The 21101-nt window shown below is 39.7% G+C and overlaps 2 protein-coding genes across 2 annotated transcripts in view; both read left to right on the top strand.

Annotated features, from left to right (window-relative positions):
- Positions 1-2475, top strand: part of slco3a1a (solute carrier organic anion transporter family member 3A1a) — a 38589-nt gene extending 36114 nt beyond the window's left edge. The window contains exons 8-10 of the mRNA XM_030766298.1: positions 909-1081; positions 1687-1751; positions 2099-2475. Coding sequence (XP_030622158.1) covers positions 909-1081; positions 1687-1751; positions 2099-2475 — 615 coding nt within the window. The remainder of the gene's footprint in view (positions 1-908; positions 1082-1686; positions 1752-2098) is intronic.
- A 9608-nt stretch (positions 2476-12083) lies between these two features.
- On the top strand, positions 12084-19735 carry st8sia2 (ST8 alpha-N-acetyl-neuraminide alpha-2,8-sialyltransferase 2). The gene is made up of 6 exons (XM_030766427.1): positions 12084-12181; positions 14891-14947; positions 15538-15699; positions 15791-16048; positions 17781-18074; positions 19450-19735. Exons 1-6 carry the CDS (start codon positions 12084-12086, stop codon positions 19733-19735), a joined length of 1155 nt encoding a protein of 384 aa, XP_030622287.1.
- The last annotated feature ends 1366 nt before the right edge of the window (positions 19736-21101 follow it).

Below are 21101 nucleotides of genomic sequence, written 5' to 3'. Positions count from 1 at the left end.
CATTCCCTAGATTATTAGCTGTTATGTGCATATACCAACTGCTCCCCTCAGGAACCACATTCAATATAGAGATTCCTTTCAGGTGCTGTCCTCTGTTTGGTCTATGGCCAGATGTTCATTCACATGGTGCAGCTGCCTCACTGGGGGAGAGGAGTGTCTTTCAGCATTCGTCTCACACCGTCCCTATCTCAGAATGATTCACTGTTATCTTTCTGCTTGGTTATTGTGTGCGGTTGGATAGATGACCTTTTCACAGATGAAACCTCTGATTTTCTTTTATTAATTCCAGAAAGCAAAGCCGGGTGTTATTCAATGAATAATATTAGTATTACTACACAATTCCCCTATGGTAGTTCTTCAAGTGTGCCACCATCCAGATGTTGGATAGGATCATAAAGCAGTTATGGAGGGAGATATTAGTATTTTTATGTGTTAGTGTAGCATTTAAGGTGCTGTTCATTAGCAATCTCTCAGCACGGTTTGCACTTGAAAATGCCTTCTGGATGAAAGTGTTATGCAGTAGAATATATATTTCGTCTGTATCTGGAAAGGCTAAAAAACAGCTGTTGGGTTGTTGCACTTGTGGGATTAATTTATATCTAGGGAAGTGTTCTGCTTTGAGGCCTCTTATACCACAGATTGGTGCTGTCCTTCTGGAGGTAAAGGATGGGATAAGCAGGAATGAAGTAAATTAAGTCAGATTTGCCATGTCTTCAACCCCCCCCCCCCCCCCCCCCCACACCCACACACACACACACACACACACCTCCCAAGCCTAAATTCAAATCCCTATTCTCGTCTTACTAAGATTACTTTATGTTTGACCTTTACATTACAGTGTGAGTTTTGATCAAATGTGTCTCAAGCTGTAATGTTCATGCTATAACATATGCTTGGTCTCCTGACAGAATATGACAGGGTGTGCGTGTTTCAGCACTGATGGTGACTTTGGCACGGCTGTGACAGGGAAGTGTCCACGCCCGGGATGCCAGGAGGCCTTCCTCATCTTCCTATGTGTCATCTGTGCTTGCAGCATGATTGGAGCTATGGCCCAGACTCCCTCTGTAATCATCCTTATCAGGTAAGTCACTTCCACAATGGACCTGAGCCCTGAGTTTTCCATTTAGACCGGTGGGGGACGTCAGCTTTTGTGTAAGGTCTGTCCTAATCTAAAACACTTGGACAAGAACTTTTAGAGCACCTTGATAAACTGCAGCAAAGTCCAGAGGAAAGATAGACTTTGAGGAAGAGGGTCAGTTACCCTGCCTAAGACAAACCCAGTTCATGGGAAGCTGAGATAACAAAGTTGACAAATGTCGGCTTGCCAGTGCTCTGAGGAAACGTTCTCTGGTGTAAACTATCCTCTGAAAACATACCAACAGAGCGCTGACATCTGCGCATACTTCTGTGTCTATTTCTGAATATTCATGCTGTGTTGTCATTCTGTGACAAATGACAGCCAGATTGTTGTGAGAATCTGTTTCTCTGAAAACTCATTCCACTCTGTAGATAATGAGTTTCCACACTGAGGATAGACACCACAGTCTTGATGTGGTGATTTAATATGTTGCAATCTTTTGAAAAACCATCACACATTTGCGTGTGTAGTGGTGTAATTTAATTTGAGTTGTTTAAAGCAGTTTTCCAGGGTTTAATAATGTTTCTATCTCCCTTTCTTCTTCGCAGGACTGTTAGTCCTGAGCTGAAATCATATGCGCTTGGAGTTCTGTTTCTGCTGCTACGACTATTAGGTGAGATGCTGAAAATAGACATGGTTCTGGTGAAGTCACAGCGACTTTTGGGTTCTGAAATAAAATACCAAAGGGCTGACATTCTTCAGACTGTCTTCAAAAGCATATTTAAAAATACCAAAAGGAAAAAAAAATCCGTAGCTTGAAGGCTGCTCGAGGCTTGAGGTTGTAGAATCAAACAGACCTCTCTTGTTGCATACCAGATCGTTCCAAAACATTCACTTTACTGGTGGTTTTTATTTATGACGTTGTTTGACAGATTACTTAATTGACTAAAACCATTATGCTGTGAGTTTTCAATAACTGATTTGGGTTGTAGTCCTAATCCTTTTTTTTTCCCCCCACAGGGTTCATTCCCCCTCCCTTGATCTTTGGTGCTGGGATTGACTCGACATGTCTTTTCTGGAGTACAGAGTGTGGAGACAAGGGTGCCTGCGTGCTGTACGACAATGTTACTTACAGACACCTGTATGTCGGCTTAGCAATTGGCCTCAAGGTCATCGCCTTCCTTCTCTACACGACCACGTGGCAGTGTTTGCGCAGGAACTATAAGAAATACATCAAGAACAATGAGGGCTACCTAACACCTTCTGAAATATTCTCTTCCAACATGACCTTAGACAACCTGGGCAAGGACATGAGCCAGAACCCAGTTAACAGGACAAAATTTATATACAACCTGGAGGACCATGAGTGGTGTGAGAACATGGAATCCGTTTTATAGTGTGGCGTGCTTTCGAGCAAACCATGCACGATGCATCTAATTCTCTTGAAGGATCATCAGTCTGTATTTCTTTTGTTCTTAAAGGATAGAACTTTTTTTCAAATCTCTGTTGTTAAAAGCTCATCCAAGTTATCCTGTTTAGGCCCCAGAAGTCTGTTGCTGCACTTTGCTCTGAATTCATGGTTATTTCTCTATAGGGTCCATATTGTTCTTAGAGGTGAACTAAGTAAGCAAAGATGTTGTCCTAGTGCCAGTGAACTCTGTGGTGATCTGTTTCGTAGAAGATGTCTACTATACTCTCTGGCTGTCCTTTGCCCATAGTCAGCTGGTTGGCCTAATTTTGCCACTTCTTTTTCTCATCTGCAGCTGAAGATAGACATGAATTCAGTCAGTCATTAAATAATCATTTCCTCATTTGTCTTTATGTGAGATTTCACAGAGGGGTGTCAAGCTCAATTACTTTTGTCATCTCTCATCCAAAGCTCTCATTTTCATCTATAAAAATAACTTGAAAGAGTCCAGAGTAAGAAGCTGCTTTGTGTATGTTTATAGTGCAGGGGATGGTCTTTGCTTCACCAGGGCAGTGAACGAACCATGTTTTTAGTGTTTGTACCCAGTGAATGACAGAGAGTTCACTATAGCAGTGGTTTTCTCAGCCCATGCCATGTTACATTTTGGCCAAGGTTTTTTTTTTCTTAATTACTCTTTCTATACAATAATCACATTCTATGGCTCCACCAAACAATTCATCTTTTTTTATCATTACATTGTACTATGCAGATTACCTGTATTTCTAAAGAATTCTTTTCAATTTTTATCAAGCAAAGCATTTTTAAGTATTTTATTTCATTTGTAAAGGTTATCGCCAGCAACTGCTTTTTACTGTCATCACATAGTGTATAAAATCCTAATTATGTCTTAACTGAAAGGGGTTGTCCAGGTGCATATTATTATTATTATTATTATTATTATTATTATTATTATTATTGTCTTTCCACTTTGGTGCAATCATTGGAAAGTGTATTTGAAATGCCAGAGAGGTTGTGTCATGTATTTATTACTATGGAGATGAACATCTGTTTGTTATAGATGTTTTTGGACAGGGACATATGTCCTCAAGAAAATATTAGATTTAAGAAATAGATAATTTTTTATTTATCCATTTTCAAATGTTTCTCTTTGTCCCACTGAATATAAGAACATAGATTGTGAGTGTATAAATTGAGATATATGAAAAAATGAGACGGGATTAGAGTCAGGAAGGAAATCTGGGAAAAGCTAAACAGACAGCATTCATAGGATGCGGATACAGAGACAGTACTGTTGCTGAGGAAAATGAGGCAAAAGGTTTTTCAGTTAAAAGCATGCGACAGATGCATGTGAAGCCCAATTCATTGGCACTGGGTAAATTCCAGCTTCAATAACAATTTAGAGGTACTGTCCTATTTTGGGATGGTTAAATGAATAGATATTATTTGAATACCTCTTTAAGGCCTAATAGCACACTAATCATATTTTACCTGTAAAGGTTTCTCTGCAGTAAAATACTTAGGTTGTCCTTTTTCATATACTTTTTGTATTGGCGAAATATCTTTTATTTTGTTCTGCGAATAAATTATTTTTCAGAAAATAAAAAATAGAGGCATTGTAAGCACAATCTTTTTTTTTTCCTTTCTTTTTTTTTCCTTTTTAAACCAAGAAATCAATTCTGTGGGAGAGCATAAGAGGGATTCTTTTATGAGGTCTTACTGATGTGCTGTCATTGAATGACATGCTGATATTCAAAGTGAAGGTAAGACATGTTTGGAGATACAGGATGATACAGGTGGTAGCCTCTCTCCAAGGTCACACTCAAAAAATTGAGTATTTTCTCTCAGACGAGGTCCAAAGAGTAAGACCCTCCACAAGGGCCTTAAACGCTTTCACATCTTCCTAAGCAAAATACTGAGGTAAAGTGTTTGGGGAGTGGGTGGGTGGTATGTACTCTCAATTTCAAAATAATGTTTTGGACACAAACAAACTTACCTCCCAACAAACACATGTTTATCTAGCTGACTGAACTGGCTTGTTCAAAGCCAAACTAGACATGCATTACAGCATGTCAGTTCTCTTGATGTCTTAACTGTTTGTTATGGCTGATCCAGATTTGTGTGTGTGTGATTGTACGTGTGTGCGTGTCTGTCTGTCTGTTTGTGTGTGTGCATTAGACATAAAAGAAGAGAATTGTCTTGAAAAAGCAAATTGAAAAAAAGGCTCCCACATAGACATCTTTGGACAATTTAACTGTTTCCAAAATGACTGTTGTACCAAAATGTCAGTAATTTTTATAAACTGCCGTGTAAGCATTTGATTTTTAGAACTGCATCAAAACAGAAAGATGGCAAAATCTTATGAGATTGCGCTTCAAAATTTGCCACCAAACACCACACTAAAACACACTGAATTGAATTTACTCTTGGGTTCATTTGCCCATGCTATCATTGTATTCCAGTTTTTGCGCACAGACTACAAATCTGTGCCAGACCATACGTATCTGGATACATCCCAACTGTGATTTATACTTAGAAATGTTTCACACCTTTTTTACTCTCCTTCACTTTTAGTCTCCTTGTTTAGTCTCACCCAGTTTTGTGAAGAACTGAGTAGAAGAATTAATAATTGAAAGCCATTGTCATCAACAGTCATCAAGCGTTTACAAAGAGCTCACAAATTCAGCCTGAACAAGTATATTGTGAGGATAAAAGAGGAGTAAGAATGTTCTGTGAAGAAAGTAAGTAGCGAGTGAATCTGTAGTTCTTCACAAATACCTAAAAAGCCAAAATGACAGAGAAGGGGGGGGGGGGGACACTATACATTTAATGCTAAAAAGCATTTGGAGACTTCAGTGCACAGAGTACCTTGGAGGATACAGCAAAACAGAAAAAAATATTTAAGATATGTTTTGCTTATACTTCATTCTTTGTAAAATCTTCTCTGTGTTGCAATATTCAAATTCACTTCTCTATTCATAGGCTCTATATACTACACCCAACACTGTGTTTAAATAACAACTCAACAGGGGTGGACAGTAACGAAGTACATTTACTTGAGTACTGTACTTAAGTACATTTTTCGAGTATCTGTACTTTACTTGAGTGTTTTGTTTTTTTTTGGAAACTTATGGCTTTTACTCCACTACATTTCTTTGAAGGTTCTCGTTACTATATACTGTATACGTTACTGTATACTTTAACGCATTTGAAGTCAGCGGAATTTTCTTTTCTAAAATGCGATAGGCCATAATGTGTTCATCACAGGGGAAAAACCAATCACAGTAAACTACTCCAATGCTGTCAGTCAAGTGCGTGCTGCATTTTTTTTGACAACTGAACTTGGCGGTTTTACTGATGGCTACTACAATGGAAGATAAAGATGATAAAGATAAAGGTTCCTCACCAGAGCAGCCATGGCCATATCTTAAGTCCATGTCTGAGATTTTTTAAATCAACTGGTTTCCAAACTAACTGCTTCCCGTATGCGTTCGCGCGAATTCGCCTAACACTTACAATCATTTGCCACAGTAAATATGAGCCGTGACTTGAAAATTGCGATTTATATGTTTGTGAATGTGTGACTAATCTGGTGACAGAGGCAGACCACAACTTCTACTGTTAACACAATGTGTGAACACGTACGGAAACCACTTGGCTTGAAAACCATTTGGGGCATAACACCGGGTCCTGTGTGAATCCACTGCTGACACATACTAATAGTTAGCTAGCGAAAATGCCGAGTTAACGTTACTGATAAGTCCTTTCAGAAATATGTTTTAATCTTGTCAGGTAAACACAGTAATATTTGTAAGGTCAGCGGATTCACGTAGGACCCGGTCCCAATAAAACGAGGGGGGCGGGAATCAAGCGGTGAGATGATCATCCAGCTGTTTCACATTTCAGACAATGCTATGTAGTAGAAGTAAAATTAACCTAGCCTACAAAATTATGACGTCTTTATCCTTTTAAGGCCAATCTGAGTTAACCTAGTGCCTGTTTAACTGAAGCTATACACTGTCTTTTATAGAGGAAGCATTTGGTTCAGCTGTGTTTCTATAGGCTTTGTAGCATATTCCACAAGCTTTTTATTCTGCATGTTCTACAAGCAAGTCAGTAGGTTGTTTCAGAGTCATGAGACTCTGTAAATGCATTGTTGCAACAATATAACAATGCGATGACATTAAAAAGAAAATATACTTTTGAATACTTAAGTATTTTTAAAAGCAAGTACTCGAGTACTTTAACTCAAGTAAAAATTGAACTGAACAACTTTTACTTGTATTGGAGTAATATTTGACCAGGAGTATCTATACTTTGACTCAAGTAATGGAGTTGTTTACTTTGTCCACCTCTGCAATTCAAAACCTTTTTATCAAGACTTAGACTGTTTGGATGGATGTCCAATAACTTACATACATTTATAACTTACATACAACAACAGTGATGTCAAATAGTGAGGACTGACACAAGAATAACTGAAATCTGGTTTCAGTGTAAAAAGTTCAGTGCTCAGTCTACATTATGAATAGAAATTTTGTATCAATCAATCAAATAATCAATCAGTCAAGTGCCCTTAGTTCTGAATGTGTTGTTTTCTCTCTGTAGGAATTAACTGAAGATGTTGACTTTGTGTTTTGATATGTATCAGATCCACAATACTAAAGCAAGCCTGCCCTTACATATTAATTAATGCAGTGACTGACTCTTGCAGTGTCTAAACTGGCTGCCCATTAACTTCTACAAGACTCCCTCTTGGAGCAGCAGTGTATGAGAGGACCTACACATTAATGCTCATACCATCATACAATGTGATTTCTCTATACTCTGTATGTACTCCAAGGACTTCAAAGGTCTTTTAAGTCATGTCTGAGATCAGCTATTTTACACATCCCACTAAAACAGTGTCTCTTTAAGCAGAGTGACAAGTACATACCCCCTTAATCTGGACTGGATTGTAAGTAGATTAAAGGCCTTATTGATGGAGCTTAGATTCCCTTTTCAGGCATGACAGATGAACCGAGTAAGCCTGAGTAAGCACTCAAAGAGAGAAAGAGGGAGAGAGAGAGAGAGAGAGAGAGAGAGAGAAAGAGGGAGAGAGCGAGAGAGAGAGAAAGAGAGACAGAAAGAGTTTGAACACAGGCGAAGGGTTTGAAAATGGAGAAGCCCTGAGCTAATCACATTTTGGCTCTTAAAAATCCAAACGCCTCTGCCTCTGTCTCAGATTGCTGCAGCTCTTCCTCTCACAGTCCTCTGTCAGCAGGTGGTGAATGAGGGGGAAAAAAGGTCATGTCACACTTTACTCTGTTGTTCAGCTGCAATTTTCCAAATCCCCAATATTTTAATGTTTCCAACAACAGCAATCTTCCCTCTTATTTTTGTGCTCCTCTCTGTCTAACTGGTTCTGGGGGGAAATTAAGACTCTCCAGAAGTTACTGGTAAATTGCTGTGAAGTTTAATATGTATTCAAAGGAAACACACGAAAATGAATGTTGAAAACCCTTTGTTTGAAGATGCTGCATTACACAGCACATCAGTATTTACCAAGGTGCAGTGAAGCTCAAATCTCAGCAGACTCTTATTGTAATCCTGGCCTATTCATCTATCTCAGAGAGAACACAAAGTACCAATCAAGACAACAAAAAACTAGAGGTCTTTCTATTGATCATCATTACGAGAAACATTGGGAAAAAATCAACAGCAGTGTCTTACAGTATAAATTTGCTGCAGTTCTAGATTTAATTTACTATACAAGTGCCGTGTTCATGTCTACTTCTTTCAGTGCTAAAAGATTCTCTCTTTTGTTAACTGAGATTAGGTCAATGTACTCATAGCTTGTACCGTCCAACGGACATGTTTGCAGTTCAGACTGAGCTGTTTCTCTTTCATTGTTAAATGCTTGGTCTTCCTGTATATTCCTGTTGACCTGTGCAGTGTTCAATCCACTGGTACTCCTGATGGCCTTTGCCTGATGGAGAACTCACTCATGTCCTCTGGGAAAATTATTCAATGTTTGTGGTGCACACTATAACCCGTTGATGGAATTGAGCATACCCAGATTGGTCTCTTTGCCAGTAATGAGTCAGGTTCTCCATGGTGCAGCCTGGAATACAGAAAGGCAGCATGACACTCCTTTCTTTTCCAAGAGGAAGAGAAAATGGAAGAATGCCCACTGCAGCAACACATCGGAACCAAAACATCATTTCACAATATAAACAAGTATTCTCAAATCCTTAGTACATGTAAATATGTGGATGTGTGTATTTGTGTTTGTGTTTGTATTTGTTTCGCTTTGTTTCATGTGGTAATCCATCAGCCACAAGGCTACTATAACAAACCATACATAATTAATTTAGGGTTTCATTGTGGAGGGTAGTTTTTAGGAGGCAGTTATCTCTTGTTCCAGAAAACAGACAGCATACCTTATTGAAATGTAACGCTAGATATTTGGTACTTCTGTAACTGCCCTCAAAATATGGTCTTTGACTGACTACCTGACTATAGTTGTACAACTTTACACAGGTTAAACAAAAAAAAAGCTGTGATTAAAATGACATATATTTTACAATTCCTCTTTCCCATATAGCCATAGAGTCACGTAACTGACATTAACTGGCATTTTATTGACATAAATAGGTTTATGATGTATCATCCATTTTAATTACGCAGCCTTTTAAAGGTCATTTAATGTTGTCCTATCCTCACTATACTTGCTGTGCGTGTTGTTTCTAATACAGGAGAGAACCTACAGCATGAAAGACACACACACACACACACACTGTCAAATCATAAATCAAAGCAAACTGTTATGGAATTATGAGCCTGCTGATACAGATATTGATACTAGTTCTACTCTCATAAGGTTCTTGTATAGTGAACTGTTGTTTTGATGATGTTTTTCTTGGTTGAATTCGGCATTGTTTTGTTGTCCCCTGCACAAAAAAATCATCAGCCAACACAAAAGAGCAGTTCTGTATGGCCTCATTAATGGTAAGTTCTTTATCAGAAAGGTCCATATGTTCATGCATAATAATGGAACTGGTAGGTGTCTCAGGGGCATCTCCATCAGAAAGGCTCACTTTGGCATGCAGAAACCGGCACGCTCAGGATGCTAATCGCTCAAACACAATTATTATTCTTCAAACAGATGCCTGAGACAGCAAACAACAATGGCAAGTTCACTACTTGTCATCTCCAGTAAGCACAAGCTAAATCTTTTGATGTGATAAATCCCTCAAATACTGTGCTGCTACTGTCTGTAACTCAAAGGCACGCTGCAACAAAATGAGACTCCTGCTATTGCTAGGTAGGGAGAAAATGGTATGGCATGATTCTGCTTGATTGGGCAAGTGATGCATGTTACTCTCTCTCTCTCTCTCTCTCTCTCTCTTCTCTCTCTCTCTTTCGCTCTCTATCTCTTTCACTCTCAGTGTTTCAGACAAAGATAAACCTTGATCGGTATATTAATATTCTGCTCAAATATATCTGATCTTTGAGGCATTTAGAACAAGGGAATTTCAAAAGGAGACCACACACAATATTGATATGGGTTTCATCAGCTCAATATATATATAATTTGAAATCATTTTAAATTCAGATTAGCTGTGTCTCGCTGTTTGGGAGTGAGGACCGAAGGGGAGAAGAGCTGTCTAGTGAAGGACAAACAATGATAAATCTCTATTTATAATTTACCTCTATTGCAATATCGCAATCGAATTTCTCTTTAGTAATGAATCATTTTACAAATTGGAGCAAACAATTCATATCTGAGTACATCAGAGGTCTCCTAGCATCATGTTTTGAATAAATCTACAATAATCAATTGGAGCGACTGTTGAGACTCATCAGCTGAGACGGGATAGTCTTTGATTGCTCTAAAGCACTATACTATTTTACACTTTACAATCAAGAGACACTACCATCAGACGGCCCCTTTTCGTACTCCCTATTTTAACAGGCTTGGAATGATTCTCTTGAGAACTGGTTTTCATGGGCACGAACTTCACCAGTAAACTACATGGAATGCTCTGCTCTCTAGATCCTGTAAATGTAATTTTCTTCTGTCTACTGAAGAAAAATGTGTATCTTAATACGTTATCATTTCAAACATCTTCTAAAAGACTTCTCTGAAATTCAACCCAAGGTAATGAATGGAAAAGCAGAAAATAAGCATAGCTTTTTTTTTTTCCAGACCATCAAACGTTAAGCTGCTGGGTTTCAGAACTCTAGATGCACTGTAGATTCATTAATTTCCATCAGAATGTTTTATCAGGTGAATTTCAGTAGTTTGTCGGATTCAAGGACACACACCATTGTGAATCACTGATGAGACAGTGGTCCTATTTTTTCCCATGATATGAGGCAATGAGGCTGAACCTGGCATCTGGCCAGCTAAAGACATTGCAATGACCTAGATGCCAAACAACTACTTAGCTGTTAAAGATTTTTTCCCCTCCTATTTTGACATAACTTTTTCCACCTGTGGGATCTATGTCTTTACAGGGTTTACATTCTAGAAAGACAACCATTTTAACAAAAACACATATACAAATTGAATGCCTCTTGGCAGACTGAAATGAGCTGAAAAGGGCAAAGGAATTTAATCTAATAGCCTCTTGCTTAGGCACTTCAGCATTGAGGAGGACTGAAATATGGGCTACTGTAACCATCGTTTCTGCTATTTTTTGTTCTGTCGCCTCATTGGGAATGTGTGGTTTTTAGGTCAACACTGAAAGAGCAGCTACTCAGCTCAATATCATTCTATTAAGATTCCAATGCTTTGTCTTTCTCTCTCTCTTTTATTTCCTACGTGTCCCAACAATTAATTACACAGTTTCATCCCCATCTTTAAAAAATGTTGTCCTTGGTAAGGTCTTTTGTTCTCTATAACTAGTAAAATAAAATAATTGGTTTTGAGAGGGAGAGAAAACTCAAGCATGATGGATGAATATTATGGGGTTTTTTCCCCCTAATGCTGCCACTGACTATTGATCTGTTCAGTGACTGGGTTGTGATGACAGTGCAAAGAGCCTGAAACATAAGGCTACAACAAGGAAGCGTGTGTGTGTGTGTGTGTGTGTGTGCGTGCGTGCGCACGCTACCGTGCTGACAATACCAGCGTGGAATTTTTTTTCTTTAAGTCGACCATTTGGAGCGTTTTTAATCGTTTGAGTGGTTTGTTGATTTGTGGTGCTGTTGCAGTGAAAGTTTTCTCATGGATCTGAGTGCGACCGAAAAATATCAGTTCCACTCGAAGAGACCGAAGGGGAGAGAGACTCGGGTGTGCGCGAGAAGTGAGAGCACTTGTCTGGCAATTATACCCAACCACTGGTTTCACTGTGTCGAAACACATATGCACAAGGAGTCAGTCAGGAGAACATCAAATTGTGTCATCTACATCAAAACTAACCAACATGGATTAAACCACCAAACCCGACGAGTGCAAGAGGTTTGTCTTGCTGCGTCCATCGTCCATTGTGAAGATCCTCGATGAAAGAATATTAAAGGCTGCTCGTCACCACTCAGTAGTTCAGTGCATCTACAGTCTTCATCAGAGAGAGACAATTATTCAGCGAAGTCATGCCTATTGAATTCCGGACACTGATTTTTGGAATTGTAACTATTCTTGTGCTGTTTTTAATTATTGCCGATATTTCTGAAGTCGAGGAAGAAATCGCGTAAGTATAGTTGAGAATGCTTGGCGTCCGATTGACCTGCATACACGTGGTACCGCAGACAGACACCTTCAATTAAAACGTAGATGAATTTCTTTATGCTGTGGATAATATATTTTGATCCCACTGATATTTTTTTACCACTACTGCAATCGATTCATCCATACTTTGAGGCAGTCGATATACTTCAAAGAGTGAGTGGTTCTGTTGAGCGGGCTTTGTTCTGGCACGTCCACATATCATGCAAATATCGGGCTATTTGAAGGATATGCCTTTTTAATTTATAAGTATCTTCTGCTTTTATGTTTAATTACACTGCTCTCGCTCTCTCTCTCTCTGTGTGTGTGTGTGTGTCCGATCTCTCACAAAATTGTTTAGTTCATATTTGTGGACAACTGTACCTAAAAATGAAGTTGTAACTGTTGCATAATTAACTAACACATCAACACCTTGACAAAAGTCAAGAAGATAGTCCACTGAGAGGAACACAAATACTTTCAACAGCTATCCTTATTTAAACAGTCTTTTATGATTTCCTACAGTTACCAGTGCTTACTCAAATAGATGTCTGAAGGAAATAAATTCATTCATACCCTCAGCAGTTCTATCACTAATAGGTACGCCATTTTTTGTCCTACTATGGTATTGATATTTACCTTTCTTATGATCTGAATGACAAGGATGAGGGTGAGGGTTGATGTCTTAAGATGAGGTATGAGCTTACTTACTTCTTAATACATTTTCTTCAAAAAGAGCTGTGATCCTTTTGTCCTGGGGGATAAAATCTTGAATCAGTGATATTGTTAACAGATGCATGTGATCAACCTCAGGGTTTTCTGACAAATGTTAAAAGCTTTGTATTTCTCTTACACTCTCCAGTGGCTCCGTTTAGCTCTTCAGGTGCTGTATGTGTTAGACTGAGGGAGTGTTTGGTGGGTGGTTGTAAGCCGTGTAGGGATAAATGTTTGATATGTCACTGAGAGAACCAACAGCCTAGAGACAAAAGGAACAATTTACTTTTCACCACACATAATTGAGCCCTGCAGCTGAAATTCTCAATCTCGCACAAATTGAATTCTTGTCGCTTAGAACATATACTGTACTGTAAACCCCTTAATAAAAAAAAGGGGGGGGGGGGGGGGTTGAGGGTTTGAGAGAAAACTGCATGATGAAAATGTAACCCCCTGTGGTTGTATCTGAGTGAAATGTGTGTAGCTAGAAGTGAGGCACAAAGGGTATTGATTACTCATGGGAATACTCTAGCACTGAAATGCCACAGCTGTGTCGAACTGGTTACATTACCATTTTTATACACTGGAATTCTGTGTTACACTTTCTCCCAAAATACTAAGACTTGCTCTCAATATAGCTGTTTTTTTATCCCTTGTTTGCAGGCTTACCAGAGATTTATTTGGTGCAAGATGCAGTTGTACATTCCTAATTGGGATTTTCACACCTCATTTACTGGCTGACAGATATAATAGAAGGCTGAATCTTCTCATCTGTTTTGCTTGGATTCATTCTCGATTTCTTATGGTGCTATGCAGTACTAATTCCTTGTATCAGATAAGATAGATATTTTTAAACAAGAGATTATAATGAAACTAAAAAGAGAGTGTACTAAATACACTCTTTTTTTCTGGAACATGTTTGAGGGTTTTTATTTTAGATCCATCTCTTGCTTGGCTGCATGCAGCCAAGCTGCTGGAAGAAGTTTGAGGGAGTTTTAATTTTTAAACACGCTCGTCGCCTTCAGGGGCCCATTTGCCAAGGAGACGCTGCTGTCAAAACAAATCTTCATGGGTTTAACTTTAATGATCTAGTCTTTGTATCTCTGCATCTTTAAGATTCATCCAACCATATGTTATTCAATTAAAATGAGGACACTAAGGACAAGGATCCACGGCTTTGTACGGGCAAGAAGTTGGTCCTTCATTACTTGTTGCTCTTCAAGATTACTTCCAGTCATTCATCTCACTTTTAAATGTTAACTAAGGTCTGTGATTTGTACAGTGCAGTTCAGTAGGGGTTCTAGCTTGTATGGCACCCTACCTAGCTCACAAACTAGAATCAGGGTGCCCACTCCGACAAGATTAATTGACCCACGCGGTGACGTAGTATTGACGTGACATGTAAATGAACGATAGAAAACCGATTACGCAAATGTCACCGTTCCGAATTTTGCGGGCACGCCGTGCCACACTGGGCAGCTGCCCTGTTGCCCACGGCTAAATCCACCACTGGTTCAGTTTATGGACCTTGATTAGTTTCTTGCTGTGTCTATAGCCAAATCTTTAGTAATTGACTAAACTCAACTGGGAGGCTATATGCAGCACTGATCCCACTTCTTGGGATTTTTTTTGGCGAGTCTCTCACCGCTACACTTTAGATTAAGTGTGATTGTCCCTATCTGAGATTCTGCTTCACTGTGATTTCCTTTTTATCTCAGAAGTGATGAGTAGTCAGTCCTGTATCTTTAATGTGTCTCTGATGGGACCACTGCTCACTTGAATGTACTTTAAGGATCTGTGTACTCAGACTGCTGGAGCTTTCTGTGGCTTTTGAATTCAGGGGAACATCTTTCTCCCAATTGCAGGTTCTTGACTATTCGTTTAGGAGTGGGATTCAAAGACAAAATTCACTGAGATATTCTCTCTAAGACTGTTCTCAATCTCTCTCTTCTTTTCTCTCTCTCTCTCTCTTTCTGGTCAGGAATATCGGAGATTCAAGAAAGTTTTACCTTCACAACTTTGTTCCCAAGTCTAACAGGTTTGCTATTTTCTCCACTTGTGTACTTCTTTGTCTTGCCCCCTGAGGAGAAGCAACTGTTTTCGCAAAGCAGTGCTAAAATAATTAGCAAGATTATGGACACTGTTGCACCACTGCTACGATTTTTTTTTGTGCTCTTGTGGTCTTTCCTCCAAAGTAGAGAAAAAAAAACCCTAATGAAAAATCATTAAATAGCTTGTTTCCATAGAAACATACCAGTGAGAATTAAGAATGTGGATTATCTGATGAGTTTTGTCTGGTTAAATTATTGATCAGTACCGGCAGTAAAATATTTAGGCTTGTCAAATTAGTATTTTCTAATCTTTTTCTAGTTTCCTATTTAACATGAGGCAAAAAGAGAATTGTAATAACAAGGATACCTGAATACTATATATATATATATATATATATATATGTAAATACAAATATATAAAATACTGAATCTTTAAAGCATTTTCCTTCATATCCTTGGAAGAAGCATTTAAACCATTTAAATTTCAGACATTCTATGAGTTCACATCACAGTAACAAACTAAAAGCATTCACACTAAAATGGACTTTCCTGTCACCAACCTTTTCTCTAAACTCAGAAATGCAGCTTTGAGGGCTGATCCCACTTCCGTAGGAAGCTCTATGGAAGGCACAAGTTCTGGCTCCCCACCTCCACCTCCATCTCCTCCAATGGCAAAGAATAAAACCAGTCTCTCCACATCAACCTGGACGTTCAACAAGACCCTTTCAGACCTCATCAGGTACACAGCAGTTTGCAAAAATACACACACACAAACACACACTCTTACACTTTATCTCTCCATACTGGAAAATAAAATTTCTTTAACCTAGGAAGAGCGTCCTGAAGTTCTTGGACCCAGAGAGAGACATCTCCATCCTGAAGGGTACATGGAAACCTGGTGATGTCATCCATTATATCTTCGATCGACAGAGCACAACTAACATCTCTGAGAACCTGTATCGACTCCTGCCCACCTCATCGCCCATGAAGAACCAACACTACAAACTGTGTGCCATCGTAGGGAACTCAGGGATATTACTCAACAGCAGCTGTGGACCAGAGATTGATGCTCATGATTTTGTCATCAGGTGAATGCTCCTGCTGAAAGACGCGGACCAGTATTTTGACCTCCCAGAAAAAGATGAAGTAAAATGAAAGTAAAATGAAAGGTTTTTTTTTTGTTTGTTTTTTGTAGAAGGAGACCGTAAGAAAAAAAATGCTAATGGCAACGTTATTTATTTGAATGCATTGTAAGTGCTCTCTAGTCTCTAGCATTTTTTAAAGTAGGTTTTAAAAAGCAATGATAACAACCATCTGTGTTTTTTTTTATTATTATCAGAATCTGTATGAAAGAAAGAGTGATCTTCACTCTTCTGAAACAGCTGTTACCCTCAGTAACTTTTAAATCTTTGATTTTCATTTTTTTTCTTTTTTTTTTAATCACATTGTGATACTTCAAGTGCTCAAGCAATTAGATACCTTTTGAGAAAATTTGACATTTTGAAACACCTTGGCTACTGGTAGAAAATCTAATGAGGTGTCTGTTGCTCTACTCCTCATGAAAATCACCTGTAGATAGTTCTTCCCTCTCTCCCTCTCTCTCTCTCCCTCTTTTCCTCTCTCTCTCTCTCCTTCTCTGCCCCCCCCCGGCTTTCTGTCTCTCTGTAAGAAAGCAATACTACACACAAAGTAATTCTAGTGACTTGATAACCCTTCACAGTTGGAGTGGCGAGGGCGATTTTTGGAAGTCCCTGTTGACCCTTCTCCCCTCTGTAATGAGAGCTGCTGGCCCTTATGTTCACCACTGGAGCTGTAGTGTTACTGAGCTCCTGTCCCTGACACATGCACGTCCACTTAGATGGGCAGGAATAGTTGTGTTTTTGTGAGTGTGTGTGTGTGCGCGTGCTCCCCTACATGTGCATGTGCAGTTGGGCACATTCACGAGGAACCAGCTCACCCTGAGTAAGATGGTATCGGGCAGACAGTGACTTGACAGATCTGAAGGACTCACTTGACTTGAATGATAACACTCAATTTAGTTCTCAACCCAAATCTTTAATTCCCACTTTCCTGACTTTCATTAACTCATGAGTTTTCAGGACTTGGACAATGTTGATGAGTGAAAGTGACTCTAATAGTGGGCAGATCGCTTAGACATATGCTCAGGGTTAGTCATTGAAGAGTTAAGAGTGTGTCACGCATTTATTCTTAGCTACTGGTTCTTGGCACGCTATAGGAGATTAACACATTCTTTTATTATTACCTGTATGAGTAGGAGCTGGTGAATAAATAAGTGAGTGTTAAGGGACTGTCTAGCTCCTTGCTTCAAGAGCAACATTAATCTAAAAGCCCCCAAAAAGTGTTCCACTCTGATTTTCCCTTATTCTTATGTTTTTTTGAGATGTTTGTATGGGTGTCCTTAGGTGACATGGTGAATGACAGATGATGAACATAACTTTTGAACACAAAATCAGGTGCAGACTGTCTTCCCACCCTCAGGCAGGTAAAAAGCTTTGCCCAAAGGAAAGAGAGAGGGGGGCGGGACCTAAATGTGTATGAATATGTGTATAATATCGATATTTACAAATAAATGGTTTTTATGTGAAGTACTGATTTCCACACAGTGAGTTATTGAGTTGACAGGCTTAATAGACCAAGCCTATGATTTCTTGTATGTGTCTGCACTGTAAATATAATGAAATATGTTTTTAAAACGGCATTTTTAAAATGAGCTTTTTATGATATACGTCCTATTGTCTGTTACGTTATGAGAGGTGGAGATATGTGTAGGTTCAGTTGTGTGTTTTGCATTTGTCTTAGGTGTAACCTGGCCCCAGTCGAGGAGTATTCAGGGGACGTGGGTCGCCGTACCAACCTGGTGACCATGAACCCGTCGGTGGTCCAGCGGGCTTTCCAGGACCTGAAGACGGAGGAGTGGAGAGAGCGTTTCATTCGGCGTCTGCAGAGTCTGAGTGGTAGTGTGCTGTGGATTCCTGCCTTCATGGCTAAGGGAGGAGAGAAGAGAGTGGAGTGGGCAGTCCGCCTTATCCTCACACATACTGTCAATGTACGCACAGCTATACCCTCACTCCGACTGCTCAACGCCGTTAGAGGGTAAGAGGAGTGTAAGAGGAGTGTGTGTTGTGCCTGGTTTCCTCTCTGGTCTGATGGGCATTTTGCTTGAAGAGTACAGCAGGTCTCCGTCTATTTTTATCCAAAACATTAATGCTGCTAACTCCCCTAACCGACCACAGGCGCTTTCCTTAGCATACAAAATAACCTTATTCAGGGCGTAGTCACGTAGCAAGGGCAGTGGTCTTTTAGTGTATTTATCCCTGAATCTTTTCTCTTTTCCTATTCCTGTCTCCTTTTCCTCTTTTATCATTACCCGAGCGAAACAGTGATATGTATTCAGACAATGTCTGATCCCACAGGTTTTCATAAAAGGTCATTCACAGAGTTCACGATGCATCCTTCTCCCCCTCGGGGCACATGTATTTGGAGTCCTATGTGAGGTGTTCTTTAAATAGCATGACCTTTCCCCCTCGGCTGACCTCTCAGTAGTGCAGACACCGCGCTGCTAGATCTCTGACTAGCTCCCCCCTTTAGCAGTCTCTGTCATTGTACAGACCCAGACTCCCAGGCTGTGAGTGAGAGGCCCAGATGGGACATTGTGATGTAGGTCCCAGAACCCCCTGTCATTTGGGGATTCATTTTCTGCTGTCCTGCCCAGTGCCCCTCCTCCTCTCCCTGCATGTGTGCGCTGTGGCTCTCCTCTGAAAGGCAGAGAAAGGACTTCTCATTGTGAGGATTTATTTAAGGATGAGTGGATGGCTAAGATTGGAAAAGCTTCAGAGCTTTTTTAATGGATATTGTTCAACGGTCTCCTCGTCTTTTTGTGAGTGTGGGAGCCGGGTTTCGCTAATGGAATGATATTTCTGCATGCATGCTTAATTTCACCCATGTGTTTTCTTCGAGCAATTCGATTTGACTCAAATGTCACAATGGAAACGAATGCAGGTCTGACTTGACAGGTGGATGTCTGGCTGGGGCGTATGTGTGTATTTATGTACATGACACACAAGCCTTAATTTCACTATGGTAACCACACCACTGTGAAACTATAGAGCACTGTACATTTTATAACAGTTATGGTTAAACATAGTCTGAAGCCAATAAAGCCAACTGAAGTAAATCCTGCCGACAGACATGATCCATGAAGAGTTTATTTAATTATGATTGTCTTTCTCCCTCTCTTTCTCTCTCTCTCTCCCTTCCTCTCTCTCTGCTTCCCCCCCCCCCTCTCTTGAAATCCTACAGATTGTGTTTTTAATGGTCCTCTAGTGATTGTTATGGTGGGTGCGGGGGGGGGTTATGCTTGTCTTAAAAATTCATGACCCATGTTTCTCATTCATTTCAGTATTACTTAATATTCAAATGCAATAAGGTTACTAAATACTGCTATCTTGATGTGACTGAATTCACTCAGGTACTGGCTGACCAACAAGGTGCAGATAAAGAGGCCTACCACAGGTCTTCTAATGTATACCATGGCCACACGTTTCTGTGAGGAGATCCACCTGTATGGTTTCTGGCCTTTCGCTCGTGATGCAGAGGGCAGACCGGTTAAATACCACTACTATGACACACTGACTTATGAGTACACGTCCCATACTGGCCCTCACACCATGCCACTGGAGTTCCGCACTCTGAGAACTCTCCACAGACAGGGGGCCCTTCAGCTACACACAGGGGTCTGTAGACCTCCGACATGAGCCGAGGAACACTGAGACAACTTTTTCAACTGTTCTTGAAGGAATCGGGTCACCCAGAGTGATGACTGACTATGAGTGATGTTCAGCTGTGTGTTTAAATGAAAACCTGGAAGAATGTAGCATTACAAAGATTTCCCACAGAGCTTGCCTCGAGTTCGGAGATGATGCACTATACATTAAAAATGCACTGAACTAAAATACTGAACTTCTGAAATACCTGCACTGCTGTGTCAGGGTCTAAACCTGTCTTGTAACGCACAGAAATCAGAAAGTTTTTGAATGTCTTTGAAACATTGTCTCCTAATTTCTGGAACACGTGTCTTTTTGCTATAAAAGAAACCTGATGGCAAAAAGTCAGATATTTTGGGATTTAGTCAGAGGTTTTGCCCGTGGAAATCCACTTTTTGTGCCTGTTTTGGTTAGAGCCAATTTAAAGACTGTATTTTTCATTGGTAACTGACTGTAACTTAGTAATGGCCCGTTTATTCTTATGTATTCCTCACCTTTGGGCTATATTTGTTTATACTGTTGTGGTTACATAATGACTGAAATGTTTTTTTGTCACCAAGTTCCTCGATGTGTTTGAATTCCTCAAATCCTCTCCCAGTGTTCCAGATTTCTGCCCATTTTCATGTTAACCAAACACAGTGGTTTTTGATTGGTTAAAGAGTCTATTCACCTTTTTCTGAAGGGAAAAATCAATTACTAGCTATGAGGTCTAGAGAAAAACTAGCAAGTCCATAGACCTCCAGAACCAGAGTTAGGGAACCATGTGTTATCTTCTTAGTCCTCTGGCAAAGAATCAGCTCTGCCACCAGATGGCAGCAGTGGTGAGCATAGGACTAAACATACGCATTCTCTTCACAGCAACTTGTTTGTAGAGATGTATTATTTAAACCAAGTTGTGCTTTTGTTGGCAAAAATGGTGTCTTAATGTTGAGAATGTTACCATGGTGAAAATGCTAACCTTTTCTCTGTCCACTTACACAAGAAATGCCCCTTAGGTGGCCTCAGTCACCGCCCACCGTCTGCCTGGAATGTGCTCAAGTGGACAGTCGCTGTTTTAACCCCCCTGTTATTTCACCAGTTTTATTTCATACCATCATCATGTTTCATGTAAAAGGCACATTTTCTTTTAATTAGGCCAAGGGCAAGGTATAAAGTTACTCTGATGTAGAGGTTTACATTGAACTCAAACACTAAATACTGAGTAATTATATGTAAAAGTAACAAAAGAAGTTGCAGAGCAGCGTGTGTTCTCGGTAACATACAATGAATGCAGTGAATGTGGAGTGACAGCAAACATAATACTGAAGACAGTTAGGTGTTGCTTAAGTTACCGTTGGAAAGTATTCAATTTCAAGTT

Source organism: Chanos chanos, chromosome 2 (assembly GCF_902362185.1).
Source record: "Chanos chanos chromosome 2, fChaCha1.1, whole genome shotgun sequence".
NCBI classification, from domain to species: domain Eukaryota; kingdom Metazoa; phylum Chordata; class Actinopteri; order Gonorynchiformes; family Chanidae; genus Chanos; species Chanos chanos.
The sequence above is the reverse complement of the archived record's forward strand: the minus strand, read 5'-3'. Positions and strand labels throughout refer to the sequence as shown.

Bases quoted from the DNA above. Each gene is read 5' to 3' on its own strand.
- st8sia2 (XM_030766427.1), top strand. From the start codon at position 12,084: ATGCCTATTGAATTCCGGACACTGATTTTTGGAATTGTAACTATTCTT. The intron at 12,182-14,890 runs GTAAGTATAGTT...CTTTCTGGTCAG, and splicing joins GAAGTCGAGGAAGAAATCGC to GAATATCGGAGATTCAAGAA. The intron at 16,049-17,780 runs GTGAATGCTCCT...CATTTGTCTTAG, and splicing joins GCTCATGATTTTGTCATCAG to GTGTAACCTGGCCCCAGTCG.